Raw genomic sequence first — 25,000 nt, 5'->3', positions numbered from 1 at the left:
GAATTTTGAACACTGTGTTAAATTTACATGTAACTACTGTTTGAGCTTAGAACAATGACTATGTTTTGGTGAGAATGTGTGTATTCTACACACGAGGTACAAGTAGAACCTAGTCCCTTCCCCATTTTCACAACCAAAAATCCCTCTAGATATTATTAAATGTCTTCTACAAAATTGCCCTAGTAGAGAACCACTTGTAGTAGAGCTTACAGTGTACTTTGATGTATCTTTCCTAATATAATCTTCAATATAGCTGTACAAATAGAGCAATGCAAATTTTATTATTGCTATTTTACGACTGAAGAAACTAAGGCCAAATGAGAGTAGGTGACTTAAATGGGGTCACATCTCGGGCAGATCTGGGGTTAAAACCCAGGATTTTGGACCCAAGTCCAGCACCCTTAATTTATCTCAGTCTGTATTACAGGACAAAGTTCTTACCCTAAGGCACTTTTCATGACCAATTAGATCAGAGTAACCATGGTGTCCACTAAGATTGGAAGGTATATAATTCTTTTATTTTGAAGTCTGACCTTTTTGAGCCCCTCATTACATCCGAAGAGCAGAAGCTTTTTTTCACAAGTGTGGAGGCTGGGAAACCTGAGATGGAGCAGCGGGTATCTGTAAGAGTCTTGCTGCATCATCCTTTGGTGGGAGACTAAAGAGCAAGAGAGAACACGGGAAGGGCAATCCTGTCCTTTTGTAAAGAGGCCACTTCTGAAATGGTAGCATCAGTGCTTTCAACAGGGGCACTGTCCCCGTAACCTACACACCTCCCGTAGATCAGCACTGCCTCACTGGGGACCAGCTTTCTAACACAGGAGCTTTGGAGGACACAGCACATAGTATCCAGTAAGACTAAAATCCATTTTGAATGTTTCTATCCCATTGATGTCCTGTTTCTTAGGTCAGTACCCACATCTGTGCCCTCATCTGCTCTCCAAAGCAGATGGACTCTTTGCATCTCTGTTGGCCTTTTTCTTACTCTTGTTTTCTACCACTTCTTCTTACTGCTCCTGAAGATGAAGATGTCTTCCTCATCTTTTCTCATGTTTATCACTTTATCCCTTTCTCAAATGTCTTTGCTTTTTTTGGAGGGTGCGTGACTGGTCTTGTCAGGGTCCTATCTCTACAAAATGTGTCAAGCCAGCTTGATTACAGAGGGAATCTGGAGCACTGTCTAGATTAGGCCAATTTTGTTAAGGTGTTCTATGCATAGATATAAATTATCAGTAATGAAATCAAAAGTATAGACCAGTGGTGGCAAACCTATGGCATGCATGCCGCAGCCAGCTGTTTGTTATCATAGGAAGCTGTAAAAGGTTTGCCATCACTGGCATAGACCATCCTTTGTTTCTGTTGTTTCTTTTCAGTGTCAAATCAGTTGATCTTATGTATCAACAAGCCTGCCAAGGGGCGGAATCAACCTTTTGTAAAGGTAGTTTCCTTCGTGGCTCCCCTAGGTCAATATGGGGACAATTTCTGTCATTAGCTGTGGCTCTTCTCATTCATCTAGATTGACTGCATTGTCAGCAATTGCTCTGGTCAGTGAGAGCAGCCAAACTTTGAACAGTAGACCTTCAAGGATGTTCAGTTTGGCTAGTAAAAGTTCCTAACAAAAATAAAAGTGTAAGTTTGAACATTTTGTGATTAACAAATCTTAGTCAGTGGATGGGGTGCAAAGAGAGCCTTATTCCATCATTTTGGGAAAGCTATCTACTTTGTGACATCTGTAGGGAAGGCTCAATTTTTAAATTATTTTAAACATTTTTTTTTTTGAGACAGGGTCACACTATATGTAGACCAAGCTGACCTTGAACTTCCTGTGTAGCACAAGCTGGACTTGAATCATGATCCTTCAGCCTCAGCCTCCTGAGAGCTGGGATTTCAGGCGTGCACCACCAATTCTGGCTTGGGAAGGCTTAATTTTTAGATACCTGTAGGTTGACAGGTACTAAGTTCTTGACTGCATATGGAACTCTTTGTAAAGTTTATTCTCTCACATGAGGCTAGATTAGGTTTCTAACTATTTAGCTGCCACTGCCATGGCTTTTAGAAAGCTTGCGTGTGCTTTGACCTCTGGATAGCCCCGTGAGCACCCGTCTTTATTGCTATAATCAAGCCCTTGGGAATCTGATCTCATGGGGAACAGTGTGTGCCCAAAGGAGTAGAGTAGGTTCCTCAGAAGACGGGAGCAAGAGTGGGCAGTCCTTATCTCCAAGTGATGTAACTTCACAATGGTGACAGGCATCTTGAGGTACAGGGTTTCTTTGTTTAGGACCTCTTGCTTTTGAGTTATAAGACGGACAAGCAGGTCCTCTGATCTCTGTCCCTGTAGTTGTTGGAGCTATGAAGACGCAAGCATCGGATTCTTTCAGCATTTGTTCTCTTTCTGGTTCTAAAGTTCTCCGAAAATGTTCAGCTGAGGTCATCACATCAATGTTTTCCCGTTCAATCTTTATTTTTTATTTTATTTTATCTTTTGTGGTACTGGGGTTTGGACCCAGGGCCTTTGTGCAGAGCTACATTCCCAGCACTTTTTATTTTATTTTTTAAAACTTTGAGTCAGGGTCTTCTTACTTTTCCCAGGCTGGGCTCAGATATGTGAGTCTCCCACCTCATCTTAGCTTTTCATTTTTTTAAAATTAGGTCACTGCCCTCTTGTCCCAGAGCCCATTGATAAATGAAGACCATCAGGGCTGTTTCAGTTCCACTAAGAAACACAGTGCTTCCTGCTGTGTTTAAGGCCTGCATGTTTAACAAGTGAGATTTCTCATCTAGCCCTGTAAGGAGAGACTGAGTCATCTTTTTTCTGTTTACATGGTGGGATAATAAGACCATTCAGTCTTTTGTGGGAAGACAGTGGGTGTATCTTCTAAAAGGTTTTCAGCTACTTTTTGGGCATCTTTTGGACCCTAGCATGAGGCTGTCCTCAAGCTTTTCCATCCTGTCCAGCTAATATTATCCGTTTCTGTGCTTGCAGGGTCCTGATATCTTAGGTATAAACCAATACAGCACAGGAAGTGCAGGGGCATAGGTTCCTATGAGGATTCTGAATTCCCTAGTCAGCTTTTGTGGGTTTTCTCTGGGATTTGGAAAATTTTGCTAAGCCTCTGAGTTCAGTTTTTGACCAAGGAGTAAAAGTCGTTACAGGAGCCAGCTGTTCCTAGGCCTTTCTAAGGCATTAGCCTAATTTACTTTTTTCCCTTATCCCTGGGGTGCAAGGGTATTTGAGCAAAAGGAGTAGCAGGTTCAGGGCAAGAAGCTCAGTGGCTGGGTGTATGCTTAGCATGTATGAATTCTTGGTTGTAAATACCAACCCCCAAACAAAACAACAAAATCTCACTGTCTCTTAGGTATTGGACATCCCTTCTTTTCCAGGGTATCCCATAAGTGAAGTTTGATCTAGACTCATTTGCCCACTGAGGTGTGTCTGTATCTCCTTCTCTAGAAAAGCATGGATACGGGCTCTGTAATGTCTAAACAGAAAATTAGCTGGAGTTCCAGATGGAGGAGTCCCAGACTCCTTGAATGCTGATGAACCCATAATATCTCGTCTTTCTAAAATTTACCTCCCTGAGGTCTCCTTCAGCTGGACCTGCTTAGTTCCTGTTGAGTACCCAGTGTGACCTGTGGATCCAACTGGAACTAGAACTACACAAGTAAATTCAGAGGGCTCCAGAGGCAAAACCTTGGGCCTCAGAGGCAGCCTGGAAATATGGAGCACAATGAGTGTCCTTTTGCTTGGTTCCTTGATGTTCCTGGAGGTCCCCGGTTGTCTCATTTGAATCCCACCACTGCCACCAAAATATAAATGGAAAAATGTGGGGGCACAGTCAGATTTTAATGTGTTTGAGTCAGAAGCAATTCGTGGATTGGGAACAGCAGACTGAAAGAGGTTTGGTGTCACAGTTTCATAGTGCCAGAACCGTGTACTTATGGGGAAAATGTGGAAGCCAGAGAAATTATTTCATTGGTTTCAGTTACAAAATCACCCTTTTCGGTTTACCTTGTTAGACTACCTAGGTCATGTGATCATGTATCAGTTGGCTGTTTACAATTGGCCGAATGTCATGTGTGTTTCCAACAGCAGAAATGGTCACATGACTCAAGTCTTGCTTATGCTTTTAATGTAAGCAAGGTTAAAGCTATATTTAACCTTGTTGCAAAATTTAAGGCCTAATTCATTTTGTTTGCTCAGGGATTTTTCAGGCCTTCTCTTTGTTTTCGTTTGGCTTTAGTACTTCCTCATGGGAAAACACCATTTCATCTGTTAGTCTCTTTCGGTCTATAAGGAATAGAGAAGTACTGGGGTAATGCAAATTTTTGATTTTGATTGTGGTACTGGAGTTTGAGCTCAGGGCCTTCACACTGAGCTATATGCCCAGCCCTTTAAAACAGTGTTTTGGGGGCCAGGGATTTAGCTCAGTGGTTTCGCCACCTGCTGCACAAGTGCAAGGACCTGAGTTCAATCCCTGGTACCAAAAAACCCCCAAAACCAAACAATTTTTTTTATTTTGAGGAAGGGTCTTGGTGAGGCACTGAGTTGCCCAGGCTGGACTCAGACTTGCAATCCTCCTGCCTCAGCCTCCAGAGTGTTGTGATTACAAGTTGGTGTGCCACCAAGGCTGATGTGAATTCATTGTAAAAATACATGGTGATAGAGAAAAATTACTCATGACACTCATTAAAGATGGCAAGGCAGACCTTATTCAGGGGAGCCATGCAGCCAGGTAGAGGCATTCTTGCCGTAGGGCCTTGCCATGGAGGGGAGGGATTGGAGTCAGTGCATAGAAAATTACAAAGAGGAAACATGGAGGGCGTAGGACTTGTGACTAAACTGCCTTGAGGGGACTGTTGCTGAAGGCCAACCACGGTGATACGGTGATACCGAAGGTGGTCACAGACCAAGGTTGAGGGCTCTTCACTAAATGGACTTCACAAGATTTTTATTCAGAATGGCTTCTGCAACAACAGGGAGCCCAAGGTCAGGCGTAATCAGGCAGAGGACTTGGAGAAACTTGACACACGTTTTTGTGAAAGGAGAGACTCTGTCGTGGGATGTCAGATCCTTGGACAGCATCTCGTGCTGTGCTCAGCCACATCCCACAGACAATGGGAACATTGTTCAGGGTAAAACAGCTCCTCCAGTATCCGAACAGACTGCTGTGCTCATGCGTCAGTATTTTTCTTATCTCTGCTTTTTTATGAATTCTGCTTCTGCAGCCAGCCCCTCTCTTTCCTCTGCTCTCATAGTACTTCTGCTTTCACAGGGTTTTTATGTGTTCCCTTTTCTCTGCTTTTTCTGGGTTTGCTCTTTTAAATGCAGACTGCTCTCTGGTGCACTCATATTTAGAAGTTGGCTAGGACTGGATCTAACCAGAAGTGGAGAAGGCAGGAAACATCCCTCTTCCTGTTTCAGAGGAATAGTTCCTGAGAGGAGAAAGATGAAGTGTTTACCTGCATGCAGATTGTAATGATTTTCTAACATTCGCATTTGGAATGCTTTGAACTCTGTATCCATGGTTATTTCTGTCCTCACATATCAGGAAAGATGCCAGTGATTATTCTTATTGAAATTATTGTTATCCTCAAAAATCTTAAGGTCCTCAGACCCCTTTACTTGGGGACAATTACTTCTTACAGAAAGGGGATGTTCTTTGCTGGTTGGACCTTTTTGTGGTAAGAATAAAGCTTTTTTCTTAAAAATCCTGACTAGCGATCAAGCACAATGCCTTTTTTTTCTTAGAAAAGATCATAATTAGTGAGTCATACTCTATATTGTAAGGACAAATTTCTTAAGATGCATGCCCATTGAGTTTTCCACTCAACCAGTGAACCAGTCTGTAGAAGAAGGGTGTTGGGCTCAGTCCTCTTAGATGGATAAACATTTTGCAGTTTTTCTCAATTTTTACAAGGGGTAATGTCTTAGTTGCTTTTCTCATTGCTGAGGCAAAATAGCCAACACCTAAAGTTAAAGGAGGAAAGGTTTATTTGGCTCACAGTTAGTAGAGGTGTCAGTTCATAATCGGCTGGCAGTAGCATGGCAGAGGGGCATCATAGAGGAAAAACTGCTCATGGGAGGCAGAAGACAGAAAAAGCAATAAGCAGCAAGGGACAAACCTCTTTCTGTACCCTATATTGTGTCTAGGCTACCCTTAGGGCAGGAAGCACTCACTCCCTTAATCCTAGCACTTTAATCCTAGCATTGTACCATGAATCAATCTCAGCATCATATGCTTTATATCCAGCCACCTCTGAAAAGCCCCAGCTATGTCCACATGAGGCTTTGGGGGGACATCTAGAAACAAACCATAACAGGTGATCAAAATATACAATATTTAAATAAAAAATTTTATTATGGTGAAAGAAACATTGGCGTTCATCCCCCTCAGTTTACTTCCTCTCACTTGGAAGACACTTATCACGTTGTTCTTGCCACTTTCTGAAGCAGCTCTGGAAGGCCTCTGTAGTGAGTGTCTTTGTGAGGTGTGATCAAAACTACAGTGATTATCGATTATTCATTCTAATCATTGGTACATTTTAGGTATACAATATAATGACATTCATCATTGGAAATTTGCACCTTTACATAGTCTCTCTTGGTTCTTAATTTTCACCCTTGCCCAGCCCTCCCTTCAACCCCTCCATTCCTCCCTATTTACAAAGATTTTGTTCCTATTTTTCCATTTTCTCATATTAATCCCATTCCCTTCTTTCCTTTCCCCTAGCCCTCCCGCTTCCTTCCCCTTTGCCCCTTTTCTTCCTATTTCACATGACCTATTATACATTTAGTCCTTATTTACACTTTCAGTTTCTCACACCAGAGAAACTATTCGGTATTTACACGTGTGTCCTATTTATTTCACTTAAGAGTATCGCCTCAATGTGCAACCACTTAGCTATAAATGTCTCTAATTTCTCATTTTTTATGGCTGAGTAGTACTCCATTTTATTAAAAAACCACATTTTCTTTATCCAGTCTCCAGTTGATGAGCATTTGGGCTGTTTCCAAGTTTTAGCTATTGCAAACTGTGCTGCTAAGAACATGGGTACACATATATCACTGTGATATGATTCTTTTAATTCTTTGGGGAAGATCCCCAGCAGTGGAATAGCAGGGTCAAATGGGACTTCCAGTCCTAGTTCTTTGAGGTATCTCCATACTGATTTCCACAGTGCTTGCACCAGTCTACACTCCCACCAGCAGTGGAGCAGGGTTCCTCTTTCCCCACAGTCCCGCCAGCATTTGTTATTGGTTGATTTCATGATAGCGGCCATTCTTTCTGGAGTGAGGTGGAATCTCAGCATTGTTTTCATTTGCATCTCTCGAATGACCAGTGATGTTGAACATTTTTTCATGTATTTATTTGCTATTTCTACTTCTTTGTCTGAGAAATATCTGTTCATTTCAGATGCCCATTTTCAGATTGGGTCTTTAAATTTGGGAGGTCTGATCTTTTGAAGTTCTTTATAGATTCGAGATAGTAGACCTTTGTCTGAGGAAGAGCAGGTGAAGATTTTTTCCCACATTGTGGGTTGTCTCTTCACACTGCTGGTGGTTTCTCTTGCTGTGAAAAGGTCCAAAGGGGTAGGGGTAGTGGGAGGGACAGGGGAAAGGAAAGAAGGGAAAGGAAAAATGCTGAGAAATGGAAAAAATGGAAATAAAGTCTTTGTAAATAGGGAAGGGTGGAGGGGGTGAAGGGAGGGCTAGGAATGGGGAAAAAATAAGACCCAAGATGCATTATGTAAAGGTACAATTCCCAATGAGAAATGTAATTGTGTTGTATACCTACAATGTACCTATAAAAGAATTTAATTTAAAAAAATACAAAAAAACCCAAAAAAACCCCTACAGTGATGTTGGGCTGGGGATTCAGCTCAGTGGTGCTGCCACCTGCCTTGCAGTGCAAGGCCCCGAGTTCGATCCCCAGTACCAAAAAAAACCCCCAAACAAACCAACAAAAAACTACAGTGATGTTGCTGCTGAGTGTCAGGGTCTTAAAAACTTTAGGGTGTGCATCCTCATCCACCTTATTCACTGGGTGTGGCTCCCTGCAACTTCTGGCTCTTCCCCAAAGTCAAAATGACCTGGAAGGTAAATGTTTTTAAATGTTTCTGGACCTCGAGGCAGCCACCACAGGGCAACTGAAGAACAAAAGAGGAGTACCTCCTGTTAAAGTTCTCTAAGTCAAGTATCTTGCATATGTGGGAACAAGCTGATAATCAGCATTAGTAGGTTACGTGACCTTGGAATTGTTCTGATTTTGGAGATTGTCTGTCTTTCTCCCTCCCTTTCTCCCTGTCTGCCTTGAGACAGGGAGTCGCTGTGTAGTCCAGGCTGGCCTTGAGCTCTCAAGGATCCTCACCACACCTGGCATGGTTTTTCTCCCTGATTTATAATTTGCTACGTAAAACTCTTGCTGACCCATCTCTATTTTTTGTACATGTGATTAGATTACAGGAGAAATTAAAGCCCTGCAAAATGCAGTAATACAACAAGATAAGCGACTGGCCAAAGCAATGGTGGGCGATGGCTCCTTTCATATTACCCTGCTAGTGATGCAGTTATTAAATGAAGATGAAGTGAACATGTGAGTAATACAGCTCTCTTGGATATTATTTTTCAAATTATTACTCCAATATGCATAAACATAGTAGAACTCAAAGTCATTGAAATTTGAAAGAAATATTCTTTATCCCAATTAATAATCAATATATAGAATTACCTAAATATTTTTCTTCTAGACTTTTTTACTGTATTACTATCAAATGGTAGCCCTTGGTTACACAGCTGTTTTTTTTTTTTTTTGTCTGGTATGGGAAATCAAACTGAGGACCTTGTGCTTTTGAGGCAGACGTGGTCCCACTGAGCTAAATCCCTGGCCCTACACGGCTCTTTTGCCCTTATTAATTATGTGACCACTCTGGAGTTTGATTTTACATTCTAGATTGGGATTCCAGGAAAAACTTCTGGGACTATCATTCAACCACCTTTTATTAGTTGTTTGGTTTGGGCAATTCACTGACTGTCTTAGTAAATGGAGAAAATAATACCACCAGTACATGTATAAGCTCTTAGTATGGGGCCTGGTATGTGGTAGGCACTATAGTGTAGCCATCAGAGCTGCCGTTTTACTAGGGGAGTGGACAATTTCAGTTTCACCCCAGTTATTCTTAAAGAGTCCTGGTACCCCACTCCACTCTTATTCCGGGGTCGTGATAAAGGTGGACTAGCAGATCACTGCTTTCCAGTCTGGGGTGGGAAACCTTGCTGTTCGCCCAGTTCTTTGGGAGACTGCCAGTGGCCCTTGCCCTGCGACTTCTCTACAGTCCGCTGATGAAACCCAAGCTGAGGCCAGAATGATTGCAGATGACTTCTGTTTTATACCTAGATATATCTGTCCCCCTTAGGAATGAAGAACAAGGCTTGGATTAGGGGAGGGTGAAGAAAAAGTAAAATGAAAGAGAGAAGACAAAATAAATTGATAACTCAGACTATCCTGCTGCATGTGATTATCAGCTATGTCTTCAGAGTTTGTTCTTCTGTTCTGTCTCAAGCTGTCTTCCTAACAACAGTCTTGGGTACCCCCTCAGGGCAGAGAGGAGCAGAGACTAATTTATTCAAGTAGGTAGTAGTTGTAGATGGACTCACTTGGCTGTCACCTTGCCCGTCAGAAGGAAAAATAGATGTTCCTGCGAGAAGAGAAGCCAAAGAAGTGTGCCCCAGGGAGTGAATGTTAGAACAGCGCATTTGTCAGGGTTCTCTAGGGAAACAGCCAGTGGGGTGGCCATCTTGCTATCCAGCAGACGTGTCTGTCTGTGTGTATGGAGAATTATTTAAGGAATTGGCCCAGTGTTACAGTCTCAAGTCCAAAGGCAGTCTTGAAGTAGAACTTTCTCAGAAGACCTCGGTCTTCTCTCTTAAGACCTTCAGCGATTGGAAGAGGGCCACCATATGCTGGAGGGGCAGAGGTGTCGGCTTGTAAGTGGTGATGTGGCTGCAGTGTGGGCACCCGAGTAGAGTAAAAGTGATTGTTTTCAGGAAAGACATTGTTTGTATGGAGGATTTTTTTAAAGTCTCTAATCTTTGATCCTATCCTATGTAATATGGAAGCTATCTGGATTGTCAGTTACTTGTCCTATATTTATTCTTACTGTTAAAAACATAGTATCATATGTTAGTGTTTAATAAAGTATTGGTTAATGAATTAGATATGGAATATGCAGGGACTATATTTTTTAAATCAGAAATTCATTCAGGTAAATATTGCCTAAGGTCATTTAAGTCCTCACAGTGTAGATAAGAGAAGTAGAAATATGTACCAGGTGTGGTGTGCATGCCTGTAATCCCAGCACCTGGGAGACTAGGACGGGAGGATTGCTGAAGGTTCAAGGTCTGTTTCAAGGCCAGCCTAAACTGCATAGCAAGACCCTGTCTCAAAGCCTCCCTCGAACCAAAACAAACAAAAGATAGAAATGCAAGAGGCCACATCCAGCAGGTGATTTGATAATATAGCTGTCCTATCTTAATTTGAAATATAAGCTTTAGTTCTGAATTCCAACTTCAAAATTCTGTTTTATATATGAATATACTTTAAAAAAAATCTTTTTACTATAAATTTTTCTATAGACCAGTCTTAGAATTCTATTCTGTTCTGTTAATTTATTTTTTTGAGACAAGATCTTGCTGTATAGTTCAGGCTAGCCTTGAACTCATGGTGATCCTCCTGCCCCAGCCTCCTGAGTGCTAGGATTATACAATGCACCACCACACCCAGCTTGTATTTCTTTAAAGAAAAATAATGTATGGAATTCACTCTGAAAAGTCTTGGCCTTTCTCACGCCTGCTTGGACGTACAGTTTCCTTTGAAATGAACATCTTGAATTCCCCAGTTTATGACAGATGAGCCCAAAGTGGTTGTCCTGCTATCTCATACTTTAACTCCCAGAGCACAGTGGGGGCCAGTATTGAGTTAGCAGTCCTTTTAAATGACTGTAAATACAATTAGGTGAGGTCGCATTTATTAAGTAGATGTGCAGGGACAATAAGAAATGTTACGTGTACAAGGCTGGTCTACAACACTGTGTTGTCCTTATGTCATAGCAGAGAAATGAAGCTGAGTAAGAAAGTCAGGAAATCAGTTAAATACTTTATAGGAAGACTAATTTAGAAATATGAAAGACCTAAGAAAATACCCCCCCACACATTTTACTGTGAACAGATCATTGATTGAGATAATTTAAATTAATGATGGCCGTGCTTGCTTCAGCAGCATGTACTCTAAATTAATGATGGTTTATTAGAAGGGTCTTTGAAAGCCCTTTCTGTACTGCAAGTGTGTGCTTATTTCTTTTGTAAGTAATTGCTGCCCTCTAGTGAGAGTTTAGTTTATTTTCACATAATAAAGTACCTATACCAAAATTCAAGATGGAAATAATTGATCCTACTTTTCAAAATATTCAAAATCTTTTAGTGTCTAATTTAATAATATAGTAAACATTTATTTTTACAAAGAACCATAAAGATTTGAAAACACAGGGTAGACCTAAATAAACATAGGCTAAATAACAACTGTAGCAAGCATGTACCTTCAGTTGGGACATATAATTAAGCTTATATTTTATTTGAATTCAAGTACAATGTATTATCTTATTATAAAGAAAACCATATTTTAAGAGATAATGTATATTTTCATAGAGTGCCTTCAAATAGTAAGTACTGTGTATTAATTAGTAGTTTTACCAAACATTTAGAACATTCCACATAAACAATATAAACTTTTATAGGTACTGTGTTTTTTTGGGATATATATCAGTAACTTTTTTGAGTTGTGTATGGAATATTTACTTTGTAAAAATTTCTTCATGAACTATAAAATAGTATTGACTTTTATATCTTTAATTATAATTACATATACTCTTTAATTATAATTACATCAAGATTTAATTCACTCCTGTGGTTTTGATTTAAAAATCAGTATTAGCCTTAATCATATGGGTTAGCTCTAGAAGGTGTTTTTACCTTTAGAAGGGTTTAGTTTGTTCCTTATTTGGTTTTGCATGTGTTCTTGCTTAATACGTTACTGAAAACGCGATTATCTCCTGCCAGTGGTGTGGATGCGCTTTGGGAATTGAAGCAGTCGGTAGAAGATGTCCTGCAGGGCAGATGTCTGACGTTGCCTTTCCAAGGGATTGGCACTTTCGGAAATCAGGTTGGCTTCGTGAAGCTGGTGGACGGAGACCACAGACCCCCACTCTTGGAGATTGCAGGTAAGATGGATGCCAGAGTCCTCACAGACATACTTTCAGCCGAAGAAGTGATGTGTGAATTTTTCCCTAGAGGTTTGTCGTCTTTTAATCTTTGGAGCCAGTATGTATAACCTCATTTTATGAGTGACTTGCTTTGGTATTTGCTTGTGTGAGTGAGGGATTCAACAAAGCACCTGAAACGTTGTTGTGACTCTTGGGCCTGAGGAATGCGTCGATTCTGGGGCTTTCTGAAAGGTGATAGACTGGACTCAGTCACTAAGTGTCAGTCCTGAGTCTGGAGGGTCCTAGTGCTCGTCATGAGACTTGACATGTGGCAGACACTTAGTAAGTACTGAATGAAGAAAAGTCAACAGTCGCCTATTGGAGGCTTGTGGGAATTGTCATCGGTCCCAGAGAGCCACTGGGTGAATCAGTACATTTCCGTGGTCTTACTCCTCCCTCCCTTTTTAGCTATGACCCTGAGCAGAAAGCCTGGGGTGATGGTTGCGACTTCACACTTGGAGACCATTTGTTGGGACTGCAGTTGAAGATATCAAGGAATTACATGTAGAAAAAAACACACCCTGGTTGAGTGACTTTGGGGTTTGATCCAGAGATTATAGGTTGGGTGTCATTTAGTGTCACCTTATCTCAGGTTCAGAAATCCTTGGCTTTTCATACACTCTCATCATTGGTCCATGAGTGGCCCACTTTTAGCTTCCTTTTTCCGTCTTCTTTTTCTTTTATTCTCTTTTTAATCCACTCTCCCTCTGTCTGTCCATATGTTTAATATATGGGAATCTATCAGAGAAAACAAGGATTTGGGCAGTGCAGTGGTACTCATTGTTAATTGGTTCCGGTGGGTGTGATGAGTATCAAAAACAGTGCCAAACAAATTGTTTTAGCTGGAAAGTTCTACCCAGTGTGTTGAATACAAGTGATGAGTATGAGGACAGAATTTTTGGATCAAAATACACTGAGTTCCAAATTCTACAAGTTGCAGAGAGTTAAGGACCAAGGTATGACTGTAATATAAACTATGTTGTCCTCTTCAGTTTCTTGACCTTCTTCTGTTTAAATGAACCAACATTGTGAAGTTGGAGTCTATTGCCTTATATTCTCCCAAGTACATATGTATTTATTTTAGTGATCTTAACTGCACATATGGAACATTATGTTGTCCGTGATCTACTTTTCCACCCAGGATCATATTGCCTCTAAGCAGTTTAATAATTGCTTATTGAAAAGCACATCTGGAGTTGAAGGCAGGATGTATTGAGGATTGGGTTTCATTGTCGGTAAGTTTGTCTTTTGTGCTATTAGGATATTTGTGATGAGTCTTTTGTGAACATCAGAGTTTTTATAGGGCTTGATCATCCAGAGTAGTTGTTGAGCTAGAATGACACTTACATGCTATCAGTTATATTGCCCAGTATATGGTTAAGTTTGCTTAGTTCACTATTCAAGTTTATCAAACGTGGAGCTGTTTAGTTAACTTACTAGTAAAAGATTTCTGTTAAGTATATTTTACATAAGAACATTTCATTTGAATTATGAATCTAAAATTCAGTATTGACCTTACTGGTGAAGCACCCACATGGATCTTAGTTAAGATTTTTATAAATTTGTCTCCTCTATATTCATTTCTTTTACCTAACGTGGGCCCAAGGAATTATACTTTAGTGGGAATAATTCATTCTGTTACTGTGTAGTTAGCTAGCATTCCTTAGGTGTTTGGGATTAAAAAAACCTGAAAAAAAAGTTTCTTGTCCTTGAAGGAGCTTACAATCTTGTGCAGAAACAAATAGTGACTAATTAATTACAATGCACCATGATCAGTTCTGTACCTAAAGGCAGGTACAGAAAATACTCATAGGAGAAGGAGTCTACATTGCGGAAGAATAAGTAAAAACTTTTTCATTGGACAGGTTGTCGGAGGGCATTCTAGGGAGAGGGAATTAATTGTATGTGCAAAGAAATAAAGGTATATTTAGGGACCAGCAATTAGTTAGCTTTAGTAGAATATAAATTGCAAGTCTAGGGTTTCAGTAAAATTAGATCCACATATTAAACTGAAATGGGACTTGAGGAAAGTGGTGAAGTTTAGAATAGTGACCAAGAAAGACAGATATAGAAAAAGTCTTTGAAAAAATTCAGCATCCTGTCATGATAAAAGGCCTGAAGAAACTCGGTATTGACTAATTACTCCTCAGTCTACTAGTAGCTGTATACAGTAAACCCACCACCGAAGTTATTCTGAATGGGCAAAAATTGAAAGCATTTCATCTGAAATCAAGAATGAAGCAAGGATTTCCACTCTCATCATTCCTATTCAATATAGTTCTTAAAATTTTAGCTAAAGCAGTTAGGCAAGAGCAAGCAATAAAAGAAAGAAGTCTGTATTATTCGTCTGAACTTTAGCACCCTCTTCTATACCAAAAATTTGTAAGTTTTGTTTTTTACCCATGTCCCAGAGTTCTTGGATGTTTTCTTCATGATTTCTGTTTATTTTTCTTTCTTAGTGTCTGCATATAATAGTTCTGGTACTTTATTTTCAGGCCCTGAAATTCCGTCTTCTTTTTGGTCCTATCTGTTGGTGAGGCTTTCTGCCAAGCTTTTGATTTGACTCACTGTGCTTTCCCATTCCAGGGTTTCTGTTTGGTTCTTTTTCAGAATCTCTTTTTGTTGAATTGCTCCTTCATATCTTGCATTGTCTTCCATTCAACTGTTTATTTGTACCATCTTTGAAGTCATTAATCATTTTATACATGAGTCTTTGAATTTTTTGTCAGTTCACCTACTTTGATGTCTTTGGATTCATTTCCTGATGAATTATGGAAATTTGGAGGAGTTGTGCTGCCTTGTTTTTTCATACTTCTTGTGTTCTATATTTAGATTTCTGCATCTGTTGGGATGGATATCTCTTCTACTTTTATTCAAGGGTCTCTTCAGTGTTCAGCCTTCCTTTGAGGGTTTAATTTCCAGCACCACTCACAGAGGAGAAAATGAACCTGAGTAATGTTGACAACCCAAAGACAAATGACATTCAGTAAAAGCCAATTAAAAGCAAAACTGATACCACTCTTAACAATACACAGTAATAATAATTTAGACTCAAAGGCAAACCATGTATTGACGTATAATAACAATTTACTAAAGGCAATGACTATGCCACCATTAACAATAGAAAAGAAACCACCAATAATTGTATAGAGTAAGCTAAAGAGCTAAACATTAATAAAAGTTAATAGTAATAATAACAAATGGCGGGGTGGGGAAAGGGAAAAATGCAAAAAGAGTAAAAAAATGTTTTTTGTTTTTTCTTTGAGACAGGGTCTTGCTATATAGTTCAGGCTGGCCATGAACTCACTATGTACCCCAGGCAGGCCTCAAACTTATGGTGATCCTCCTGCCTCAGCCTCCTGAGTGCTGGGATCACAGGCGTGTGCCACCACACCTAGCAAAAACAAGTAAAATTGGAGAAAGAAAGAAAAGATGAGAGAAAAGTGAAATAAAAAATACAATTAAAGGATAAAAAAATAGAATCAGGTAAAAGAAACACACAAACACACACGCAAAAGAAAAAAGAATGTAGCAAAGACCAAAAAGAAAGAAAGATAAAGGAAAAACAAACAAAAAAACAAAGACAAGGAGCGAAGAGTCCAAAAAAGTCCTCCATGTTGAGATGGTTGGTGGATAGTTTCTTTCCAGGGCCACCAGATATTAGAATCTACCAGGTATAGGGGAGAGATAGTGAGTCACAACTGAGGCCTGTTATGTTTCCACAGCCACTTTTTGCTGTCCGAATGCTGAGTCCTGTCCCTCCTTTCCCACAGGATGGAGCCTGTCACTGGTATGTTGTCTGCCTCAGGGCTGTATTCAGTTTAGGGGCTTTTCATGTTTGTTGTTGGCCTTCTGTGTATCTTGAGCCACTGCTCTTACCAACTGGCTTTGTAGACTGTGGGCTTGTGAAGTGCCACACTTGCTCCAGAGGCCCCTCTGTCCATATACCCTGGGATATGGCAAATGTCCAAGTGTTGCATTTGGTAGCTGGGAAAAGCAAATAGATAGTGAGTTCTGTGATGGAAGTAGGTAGCAAGGGGAGCCAAGAAGTTTACAGGACTAATTCCCAGCACTTTCACACTCAGCCTACCCAGAGGACCACATGTGAATGGCTTTTCACCACAACTGGTGGTGCTGTCAACCATTGTGTCCTCTACTACCTGAGCTCTCTGCCAGTAAAGTTCCCAGGGGGGTTGTGAGTAGCCTTCCCCCTCTTTGTGATTGTCTCGTAGCTGTGTCCAGCCCAGCCACTGTGGTAGGGTGACCCTAGAGACCATGAAGTGTGGATGTTCTATGAATTCTGCTTCCAGGAGTAGTTCAGTCTTAAACAATAAACCCTTTCACAAAATGGCTTCCAATTATATCACCCCTAAATATGGCAGATGTTGCAGTGGATTTCTTCTCCAAAGCTAGCCTGCCAAGGGAAAGGAGTCACTATTAGTGTAAAACCCTACACTGTTAAAACTTACAATAACCGTGGGCTTTTTCTGGGGCTTCTGGCCCTGTCTGGGGTTACCTTGTGTTTTCTTATTTTCCTTAGTTTCTCTGTAATTTTTATCTTTTCTGTCAGTTCTTTCTTGATTTACAGAGCTCTTCTCTTTCTCTTGATAAGTTGTTGTTTACCTGGTGTCTTGCTTCCAGGTCCTGGTGATCTTGTGATTTGTTGCTGGCTTCTACTCTGCCATATTATTCTCTAATTTGTTATCATTTCAAGGACTAATCTAAGGTGCAAATGTTGTAGTGGAGAGGAGAAACTTGAGCCCTGATATGTAGATGTGTTAAAAGGACAAAGGAAGAAGGACACTGGTGAAAGAGTGGTTGAATATTTGATGTGATGCATGCATGATTGGTTATCATACACATTAGAAAATTCAGTACAGTCTGGGTGGGGCAAATACTTGGAATAAGATTACAGTGATAAGGTGGAAGATCAGTGTTAGTCCAAGCGTGAGAGAGCTGTGGGCCAGGGATTTAGCTCAGTGGTTCCGCCACCTGCATCACAAGTGCAAGGTCCTGAGTTGGATCCCCGGTACGAAAAAAAAAAAAAAAAAAAAGAGTGAGAGCTGGAAGGATTGGAAACTGTGACCAGTGTACTGAACTTTAAGAATTTAGGAGATTTTTGGTTAATACAATGTTTAAGGAAACTTCTCCCTTTAAACTTCACAAAGGACAACAGATGATAGATAGTTTCAAACACAAAACAAATTATTAAGTTATAAAAATTATTAAAATTCATAATATGATTGCTAGATACAAGGTCAATATACAAAAAGGTAAATAATATATCTAGTTTTCCAAGAGATATACTTTTTGATAGTAACAAAATCAGTAAGAATATGTAGGAAGAAATCTACCAAAGGATAAGCATGACTTTTATGGGGAAAATATTTTGACTTTTGCATCAATATTAGGTACATTTATCAAAATGATTTAAAAAATTTTCTCTTTTCCTTCTTTATTACAAGAGAATCTATTTTTCTTCTTGAGAAATACATTTCTAGACTGGGCTAAACCAACATAAAATTGCATACATAGATTGAAAAAATCATGTAAATCTCTGTAGAATTATATTACCATATTACTTTTACCATAATTTTGGCTTATATTGATGATTTTATAAGAAACTTATGGAAAGTTTCTGTGTTTAAGTATTTAAAAATAAGTGTTACTATGTCATACGTTAAATAACATCAGAGCTGATTAGAAACATTTATTTTTAAAATTTCCATATCAGGACTGTTTCCCATGGTCAAATAGTTTTTTTTTTAGCTTCATAATGTTGAATATTTAAGTTGTTTTTTGAGTTAGAATAGTTGTCTGAAAGCTTAGAATTTAGTCGATAACATATTTCAATTTAGAATATAGGACATAATGTCATTCTTCTTGTGTACTTTCTTCATACCTAGTTTTATCTTATCTTTCCAGCTTTAGTCTTTGTCTCATTTTCCTTTTCTTTTTTGGTACCAAGGATCAAACTTGGGACCCTGTGCTTGTGAGGCAGGTGGCGGAACCATTGAGCTAAATGCCTGGCCTCATTTTCCTTATTTTGAATGCACTTATTTCATTAAAATGTACACTTTTTTGGAGTCATCTTAAAATCTAATTCTTAGGACAGGGTAGAGCAAAGTATGTGTAAACAAATATGCTAGCAAATGAAATGATGTTTGTGAGTCACATAAGACTTGAAATCATCAGTTGGCCAAAAACAAGACGTCATTTGGGAACCGATGCCCACAGTTGACAAACTTAATCCCCTTTTTCTGACTATTCTGGAGAAAATGTTAGTTTTAATATTTTCTTTTAGAATATAAATATCACTGTACTCAGAAACATTTCCAATTAGTCATTCATTGTTCTTTTAAATAATTCGGTGGGTGCCTGCAACATTGAGAATTCCATACATTCTTTGCTAATAGTCTCACAAAGGCATTTTCCAATACTGATGAAAGATCCATTGTGTGCTGCAGAATGTGCAATCTCACCAGCTTTGATAGGAATATCACACCAAAGATGTAGGTTTGTCATTTTAGCGAAGACCACTGCCCCTGTATTTCCTGTCTTGATTCCTGAGTATTAGGTACTGTTACTTTTAATATCTGTAATTAAAAACTGGTATTAAAATTATTTATGCTTACCTAAAAATTTCAACAAAACATTACAAAAAATGCCCTGAGAACAGAATTCGGTTTCCCTCGTGCAATTGCTGTTATTTTTGCTTTCATTGATTGATTGCATAAGGGAAACAACTTTATATGTTCTTATAACCACCAAGGCAAAATAGAACTTTTTAAAAAAAAGTTTATTTTATTGGTACATTTTAGGTATACAGTATAATGACATTCATCATTGGAAATTTGTACCTTTACATACTCTCTTGGTTCTTACTTTTCCCCCTTCCCCTGCCCTCCCTTCAACCCCTCCATCCCTCCCTATTTACAAAGACTTTGTTTCCATTTCTTCATTTTCTCATATTAATTCCATTCCCTTCTGTCCTTTTCCCTACCCCTCCCATTTCCCCTTCCCCTTTGCCCCTTTTCACATTATCTATTATACCTTTTAGTCCTTATTTATACTTTCAGTTTCTCACACTAGAGAAACTGTTCAGTATTTACACATGTGTGTCCTATTTATTTCACCTAAGAGTATTGCCTCAATGTGGATCCATTTAGCTATGAATATCTCTAATTTCTCATTTTTTATGGCTGAGTAGTACTCCTATTTATAAAAAAAACACATTTTCTTTATCCAGTCTCCAGCTGATGGGCATTTGGGCTGTTTCCGAGTTTTAGCTATTACAAACTGTGCTGCTATGAACATGGGCGCACATATATCACTGTGGTATGATTCTTTTAATTCTTTGGGGAAGATACCCAGCAGGGCAATAGCTAGGTCAAATGGTACTTCCAGTCCTAGTTGTTTGAGGTATCTCTGTACTGATTTCCACAGTGTTTGCCCCAGTCTGCACTCCCACCAGCAGTGGAGCAGGGTTCCTCTTTCCCCACAACCCCCGCCAGCATTTGTTATTGATGGATTTCATGATAGCAGCCATTCTTTCTGGAGCGAAGTGGAATCTCAGCGTTGTTTTCATTTGCACCTCTCGAATGACCAGTGATGTTGAACATTTTTTCATGTGTTTATTTGCTATTTCCACTTTGAGAAATGTCTGTTCATTTCAGATACCCATTTTTGAATTGGGTCTTTAGATTTGGGAGGTCTGATTTTTTTAAGTTCTTTATAGATTCAAGATAGTAGACCTTTGTCTGAGGAACAGCAGGTGAAGATTTTTTCCCACATTGTGGGTTGTCTCTTCACACTGCTGGTGGTTTGTCTTGCTGTGCAGAAGCTTTTTAGTAAGAAGAGATCCCACTTGTTGATTGTTTGTGCTAGTTCACGGGCAACTGAGGTTTTGTTCATAAAATCTTTTCCTACACCACTGTCTTCAAGAGTTCTTCCTAAACTCTCTTCCAGCCGGTTTAGTGTTTCTATTTTAATATTTACATCTTTAATCCATTTTGATTGTAGTTTAGTGCATGGTGAGAGATACAGATCTAGTTGTAGTCTTTGGCAAGTTGAAACCCAGTTTTTCCATCACCATTTATTAAAAAGGCTATCTTTCTAGAAAAAGAAGAACAGGACAACCCCAGAGCTCATACAAGGGAGGAAATTATAAAGATCAGAGGAGAAATCAATGCAATGGAGACTAAGAGAACGATACAAAAAAATCAATGAAGCCAAGAGTTGGTTCTTTGAAAGAATCAACAAAATTGACAAACCCTTAGCCAACCTTGTCAGAAAAAGGAAAGAAAAGGCCCAAATCCATGCAATTAGGAATGAAAAGGGTGAAATTACAACAGACCCAGCAGAAATCCAGAGGATCATCAATACCTACTTCCAGAACCTATACGCCAATAAGATGGACAGAAGAAATGGACAGATTCCTAGATACATATGAATTACCAATGTTGAATGAAGAAGACCTAAAAATTCTGAACAACCCAATATCAACCAATGAAATTGAAAATGGAATTAAAAACTTATCAACTAAGAAAAGCCCGGGCCCTGATGGCTTCACTGCTGAATTCTACAAGACATTTAGAGAGGAACTACTGCCACTACTGTTTAAACTCTTCAATGAAATTGAACAGGAAGCAGTACTCTCAAATTCACTCCTGGAAGCAAGCATCACCTTGATCCCCAAAGCAGAGAAAGACCCAACCGAAAAGGAGAACTATAGGCCAATCTCACTAATGAACATTGATGCCAAAATCCTTAATAAGATAATGGCAAACAGAATGCAGAAGATCACCAAGAAGGTCATACACCCTGATCAAGTGGGATTCATCCCAAGGATGCAGGAATGGTTTAATATACGCAAATCAATCAATGTAATACACTATATCAATAGAGCCAAGGACAAAAACCATATGATTATCTCCATAGACACAGAAAAAGCATTTGACAAAATCCAACATGCATTTATGATAAAAACCCTACAAAAAATTGGAATAGATGGTCTCTGTCTCAAACTGATAGAAGTCATCTATGAAAAACCAACAGCCAATATCATACTAAATGGTCAAAAACTGACATCCTTCATACTCAAATCAGGAACAAGACAAGGATGTCCACTATCACCACTCCTGTTCAATATAGTTCTGGAAACATTAGCCACGGCAATTAGACAAGAGAAAGAAATAAAAGGAATAAAGATAGGAAATGAAAAAGTCAAATTGTCATTATTTGCAGATGACATGATACTCTATGTAGAAGACTCCAAGAACTCCCCCAAAAGTCTTCTAGACTTAATAACCAAATTCAGTCAAGTAGCTGGATACAAGGTCAACACACAAAAATCAATAGCTTTCCTCTACACAAATGACAGACTCACTGAGAGAGAAATAGGGCAAATAATTCTTTTCACAATAGCATCCAAAAAACTGAAATACCTAGGAATCAACCTAATGAAAGAAATCAAAGACCTCTTCTCTGAAACCTATGGCACTCTGAAAAGAGACATTGAACATGATATCAGAAAATGGACAGACATAAGAAAATGGACAGACATCCCCTGCTCCTGGGTAGGAAGGATTAATATAGTGAAAATGGCCATACTTCCAAAACTGCTATATAGATTTAATGCAATTCCAATTGAGATCCCAGCAGCATACTTCATAGACCTTGAGAAAACAATCCAAAAGTTCATTTGGAACAAGAAGAGACCCAGAATATCAAAAGCAATTCTAGGTAACAGAGACATGGCAGGGGGGTATCACAATCCCCAACCTGCAACTGTACTACAAACCTACTGTGATAAAACATCAGGGTACTGGCAAAGAAACAGACCTGAGGACCAGTGGAACAGATTAGAAGATGCAGAAACAACACCAGACACACTCAGCCATCTCATCTTCAACAAAGGAGCCAAACACCCTCACTGGAGGAAAGATAGCCTCTTTAATAAATGGTGCTGGAAAAATTGGGCTTCAACTTGCCAAAGATTAAAACTAGACCTATGTCTCTCACTATGCACTAAACTAAAATCAAAATGGATTAAAGATCTAAATATTAAAATAGAATCTCTGAACCAGTTGGAACAGAGGTTAGGTAGAACCCTTGAAGACATCGGTGTAGGAAAAGATTTTATGAACAAAACCTCAGTTGCTCGTGAACTAGCACAAACAATCAACAAGTGGGATCTCTTCTTATTAAAAGGCTTCTGCACAGCAAGAGAAACCACCAGCAGTGTGAAGGGACAACCCACAATGTGGGAAAAAATCTTCACCTGCTCTTCCTCAGACAAAGGTCTACTATCTCGAATCTATAAAGAACTTCAAAAGATCAGACCTCCCAAATTTAAAGACCCAATCTGAAAATGGGCATCTGAAATGAACAGACATTTCTCAGACAAAGAAGTAGAAATAGCAAATAAATACATGAAAAAATGTTCAACATCTCTGGTCATTCGAGAGGTGCAAATGAAAACAACGCTGATACTCCACTTCGCTCCAGAAAGAATGGCTGCTATCATGAAATCCACCAATAACAAATGCTGGCGGGACTGTGGGGAAAGAGGAACCCTGCTCCACTGCTGGTGGGAGTGTAGACTGGTGCAAGCACTGTGGAAATCAGTATGGAGATACCTCAAAGAACTAGGACTGGAAGTCCCATTTGACCCTCCTATTCCACTGCTGGGGATCTTCCCCAAAGAATTAAAAGAATCATACCTCAGTGATATATGTGCGCCCATGTTCATACCAGCACAGTTTGTGATAGCTAAAACTCGGAAACAGCCCAAATGCCCATCAACTGGAGACTGGATAAAGAAAATCTCAGTTTTTTTTATAAAATGGAGTACTACTCATCCATAAAAAATGAGAAATTAGAGACATTTATAGCTAAGGCGATACTCTTAAGTGCAATAAATAGGACACACATGTATAAATATCAAATAGTTTCTCTGGTGTGAGAAACTGAAAGTGTAAATAAGCACTAAAATGTATAATAGGTAATGTGAAATAGAAAGAATAGGGTCAAAGGGGAAGGAAGTGGGAGGGCTAGGGGAAAGGATAGAAGGGAATGGGATTAATATGAGAAAATGGAAAAATAGGAACAAAATCTTTGTAAATAGGAATGGAGGGGTTGAAGGGAGGGCTGGGCAAGGGTGAAAAATAAGAACCAAGAGAGACTATGTAAAGGTGCAAATTTCCAATGATGAATGTCATTACATTGTATACCTAAAATGTACCAATGATTAGAATGAATAATCGATAATGTAAAATAGGAAGAAAAGGTCCAAAGGGGTAGGGGTAGTGGAAAGGGCAGGGGAAAGGAAAGAAGGGAAAGGAAAAATCATGAGAAATGGAAATAATGGAAGTAAAGTCTTTGTAAATCGGGAAGGGTGGAGGGTGTGAAGGGAGGGCTAGGAATGGGGAAAAAATAAAAACCAAGATGCATCATGTAAAGGTACATGTTCCCAATGAGAAATGTAATTGTGTTGTATACCTAAAATATACCAATGAAAGAATTTAACATAAAAAAAGGCTATCTTTCCTCCAGTGAGTGTATTTGGCTCCATTGTAGAAGATGAGGTAGCTGAGTATGTCTGGAGTTGTTTGTGCATCGTCTAATCTATTCCGCTGAGCCTCGGGTCTGTTTCTTTGCCAGTACCATGCTGCATTTATCACAGTAGCTTTGTAGTATAGTTTCAAGTTGGGGATTGTGATACCCCTTGCCATGTCTCTGTTGCCTAGAATTGCTTTTGCTCTTCTAGGTCTCTTCTGGTTCCAAATGAATTTTTGGATTGTTTTCTCTAGTTCTGTGAAATATATTGTTGGAGTTTCAGTCAGCATTACATTAAATTTATATAGCAGTTTTGGAAGTATGGCCATTTACACTATATTGGTTCTTCTTACCTAGGAACAGTGGATGTCTTTCCATTTTCTTATATCCTCTTCAACCTCTTTTTTCCGAGTGCTGTAGTTTTCAGTGTAGAGGTCTTTTGCTTCTTTTGTTAGATTGATTCCTAGATATTTCATTTTTTTGGATGCTATTGTAAAAGGAATTGTTTCCTTAATTTCTCTCTCAGTGAGTCTGTTATTTGTGTACAAGAAGAAATTTGTGTTTTGAGTGTTGACCCTGTATCCAGCTACTCTACTGAATCTGTCAATTAAGTCTAGAAGTCTTTTGGTGGAGTTTTTTGGGTCTTTTATGTAAAGTATCATATCGTCAACAAATAATTACAGTTTAACTTCTTCCTTTCCTATCTTTATTCCTTTTATTTCTTTCTCTTTTCTAATTGCTATGGCTAGTGTTTCCAGAACTATATTGAACAGGAGTGGTGGTAGTGGGCATCCTTGCCTTGTTCCTGTTTTTAGCATGAAAGTTTTCAGTTCTCGACCATTTAGCATGGTGTTGGCTATTGGTTTTTCATAGATAATCAGGTTGAGATAAAGACCTTCTTTTCCAATTTTTTGTAGGGTTTTTATCATGAATGGGTGTTGGATTTTTGTCAAATGCTTTTTATGCATCTGTTGAGATGATCATAATGATTTTTGTCCTTGAGTCTGTTAATATAGTGTATTACATTTATTGATTTACATAATTTGAACCGTCCTTGCATCCCTGGGATAAATCTGACTTGGTCAGGGTGTATGATCTTCTTGATGACCCTCTGTATTCTGTTTGC

At 39.1% G+C, this 25,000-nt stretch overlaps 1 protein-coding gene across 11 annotated transcripts in view; it reads left to right on the top strand.

The window, feature by feature from the left end:
* Akap7 (A-kinase anchoring protein 7) overlaps positions 1-25,000 on the top strand; it is a 163,679-nt gene that overhangs the window by 47,779 nt on the left and 90,900 nt on the right. For 10 of the 11 annotated variants that reach the window (XR_015442551.1, XM_087190126.1, XM_087190129.1 and 7 more), the window contains 2 exons: positions 8,458-8,594; positions 12,113-12,273. Coding sequence is in view for 10 of the 11 variants with exons in the window: in XM_087190126.1 (XP_087046252.1) it covers positions 8,458-8,594; positions 12,113-12,273 (298 nt within the window). In the remaining variant the exon portion in view is untranslated. Of the gene's footprint in view, positions 1-8,457; positions 8,595-12,112; positions 12,274-16,040; positions 16,196-25,000 lie in introns of those variants that run through there. The other variant, XM_087190132.1, reaches the window with a different exon arrangement.

Source organism: Heterocephalus glaber, unplaced genomic scaffold, assembly GCF_053883595.1.
Source record: "Heterocephalus glaber isolate CG9 unplaced genomic scaffold, H.glaber_assembly_v1.0 deba00001550, whole genome shotgun sequence".
Classification (NCBI taxonomy): Eukaryota; Metazoa; Chordata; class Mammalia; order Rodentia; family Bathyergidae; genus Heterocephalus; species Heterocephalus glaber.
Note: the sequence above shows the minus strand (reverse complement) of the source record. Positions and strands in the feature narration are given on the sequence as shown.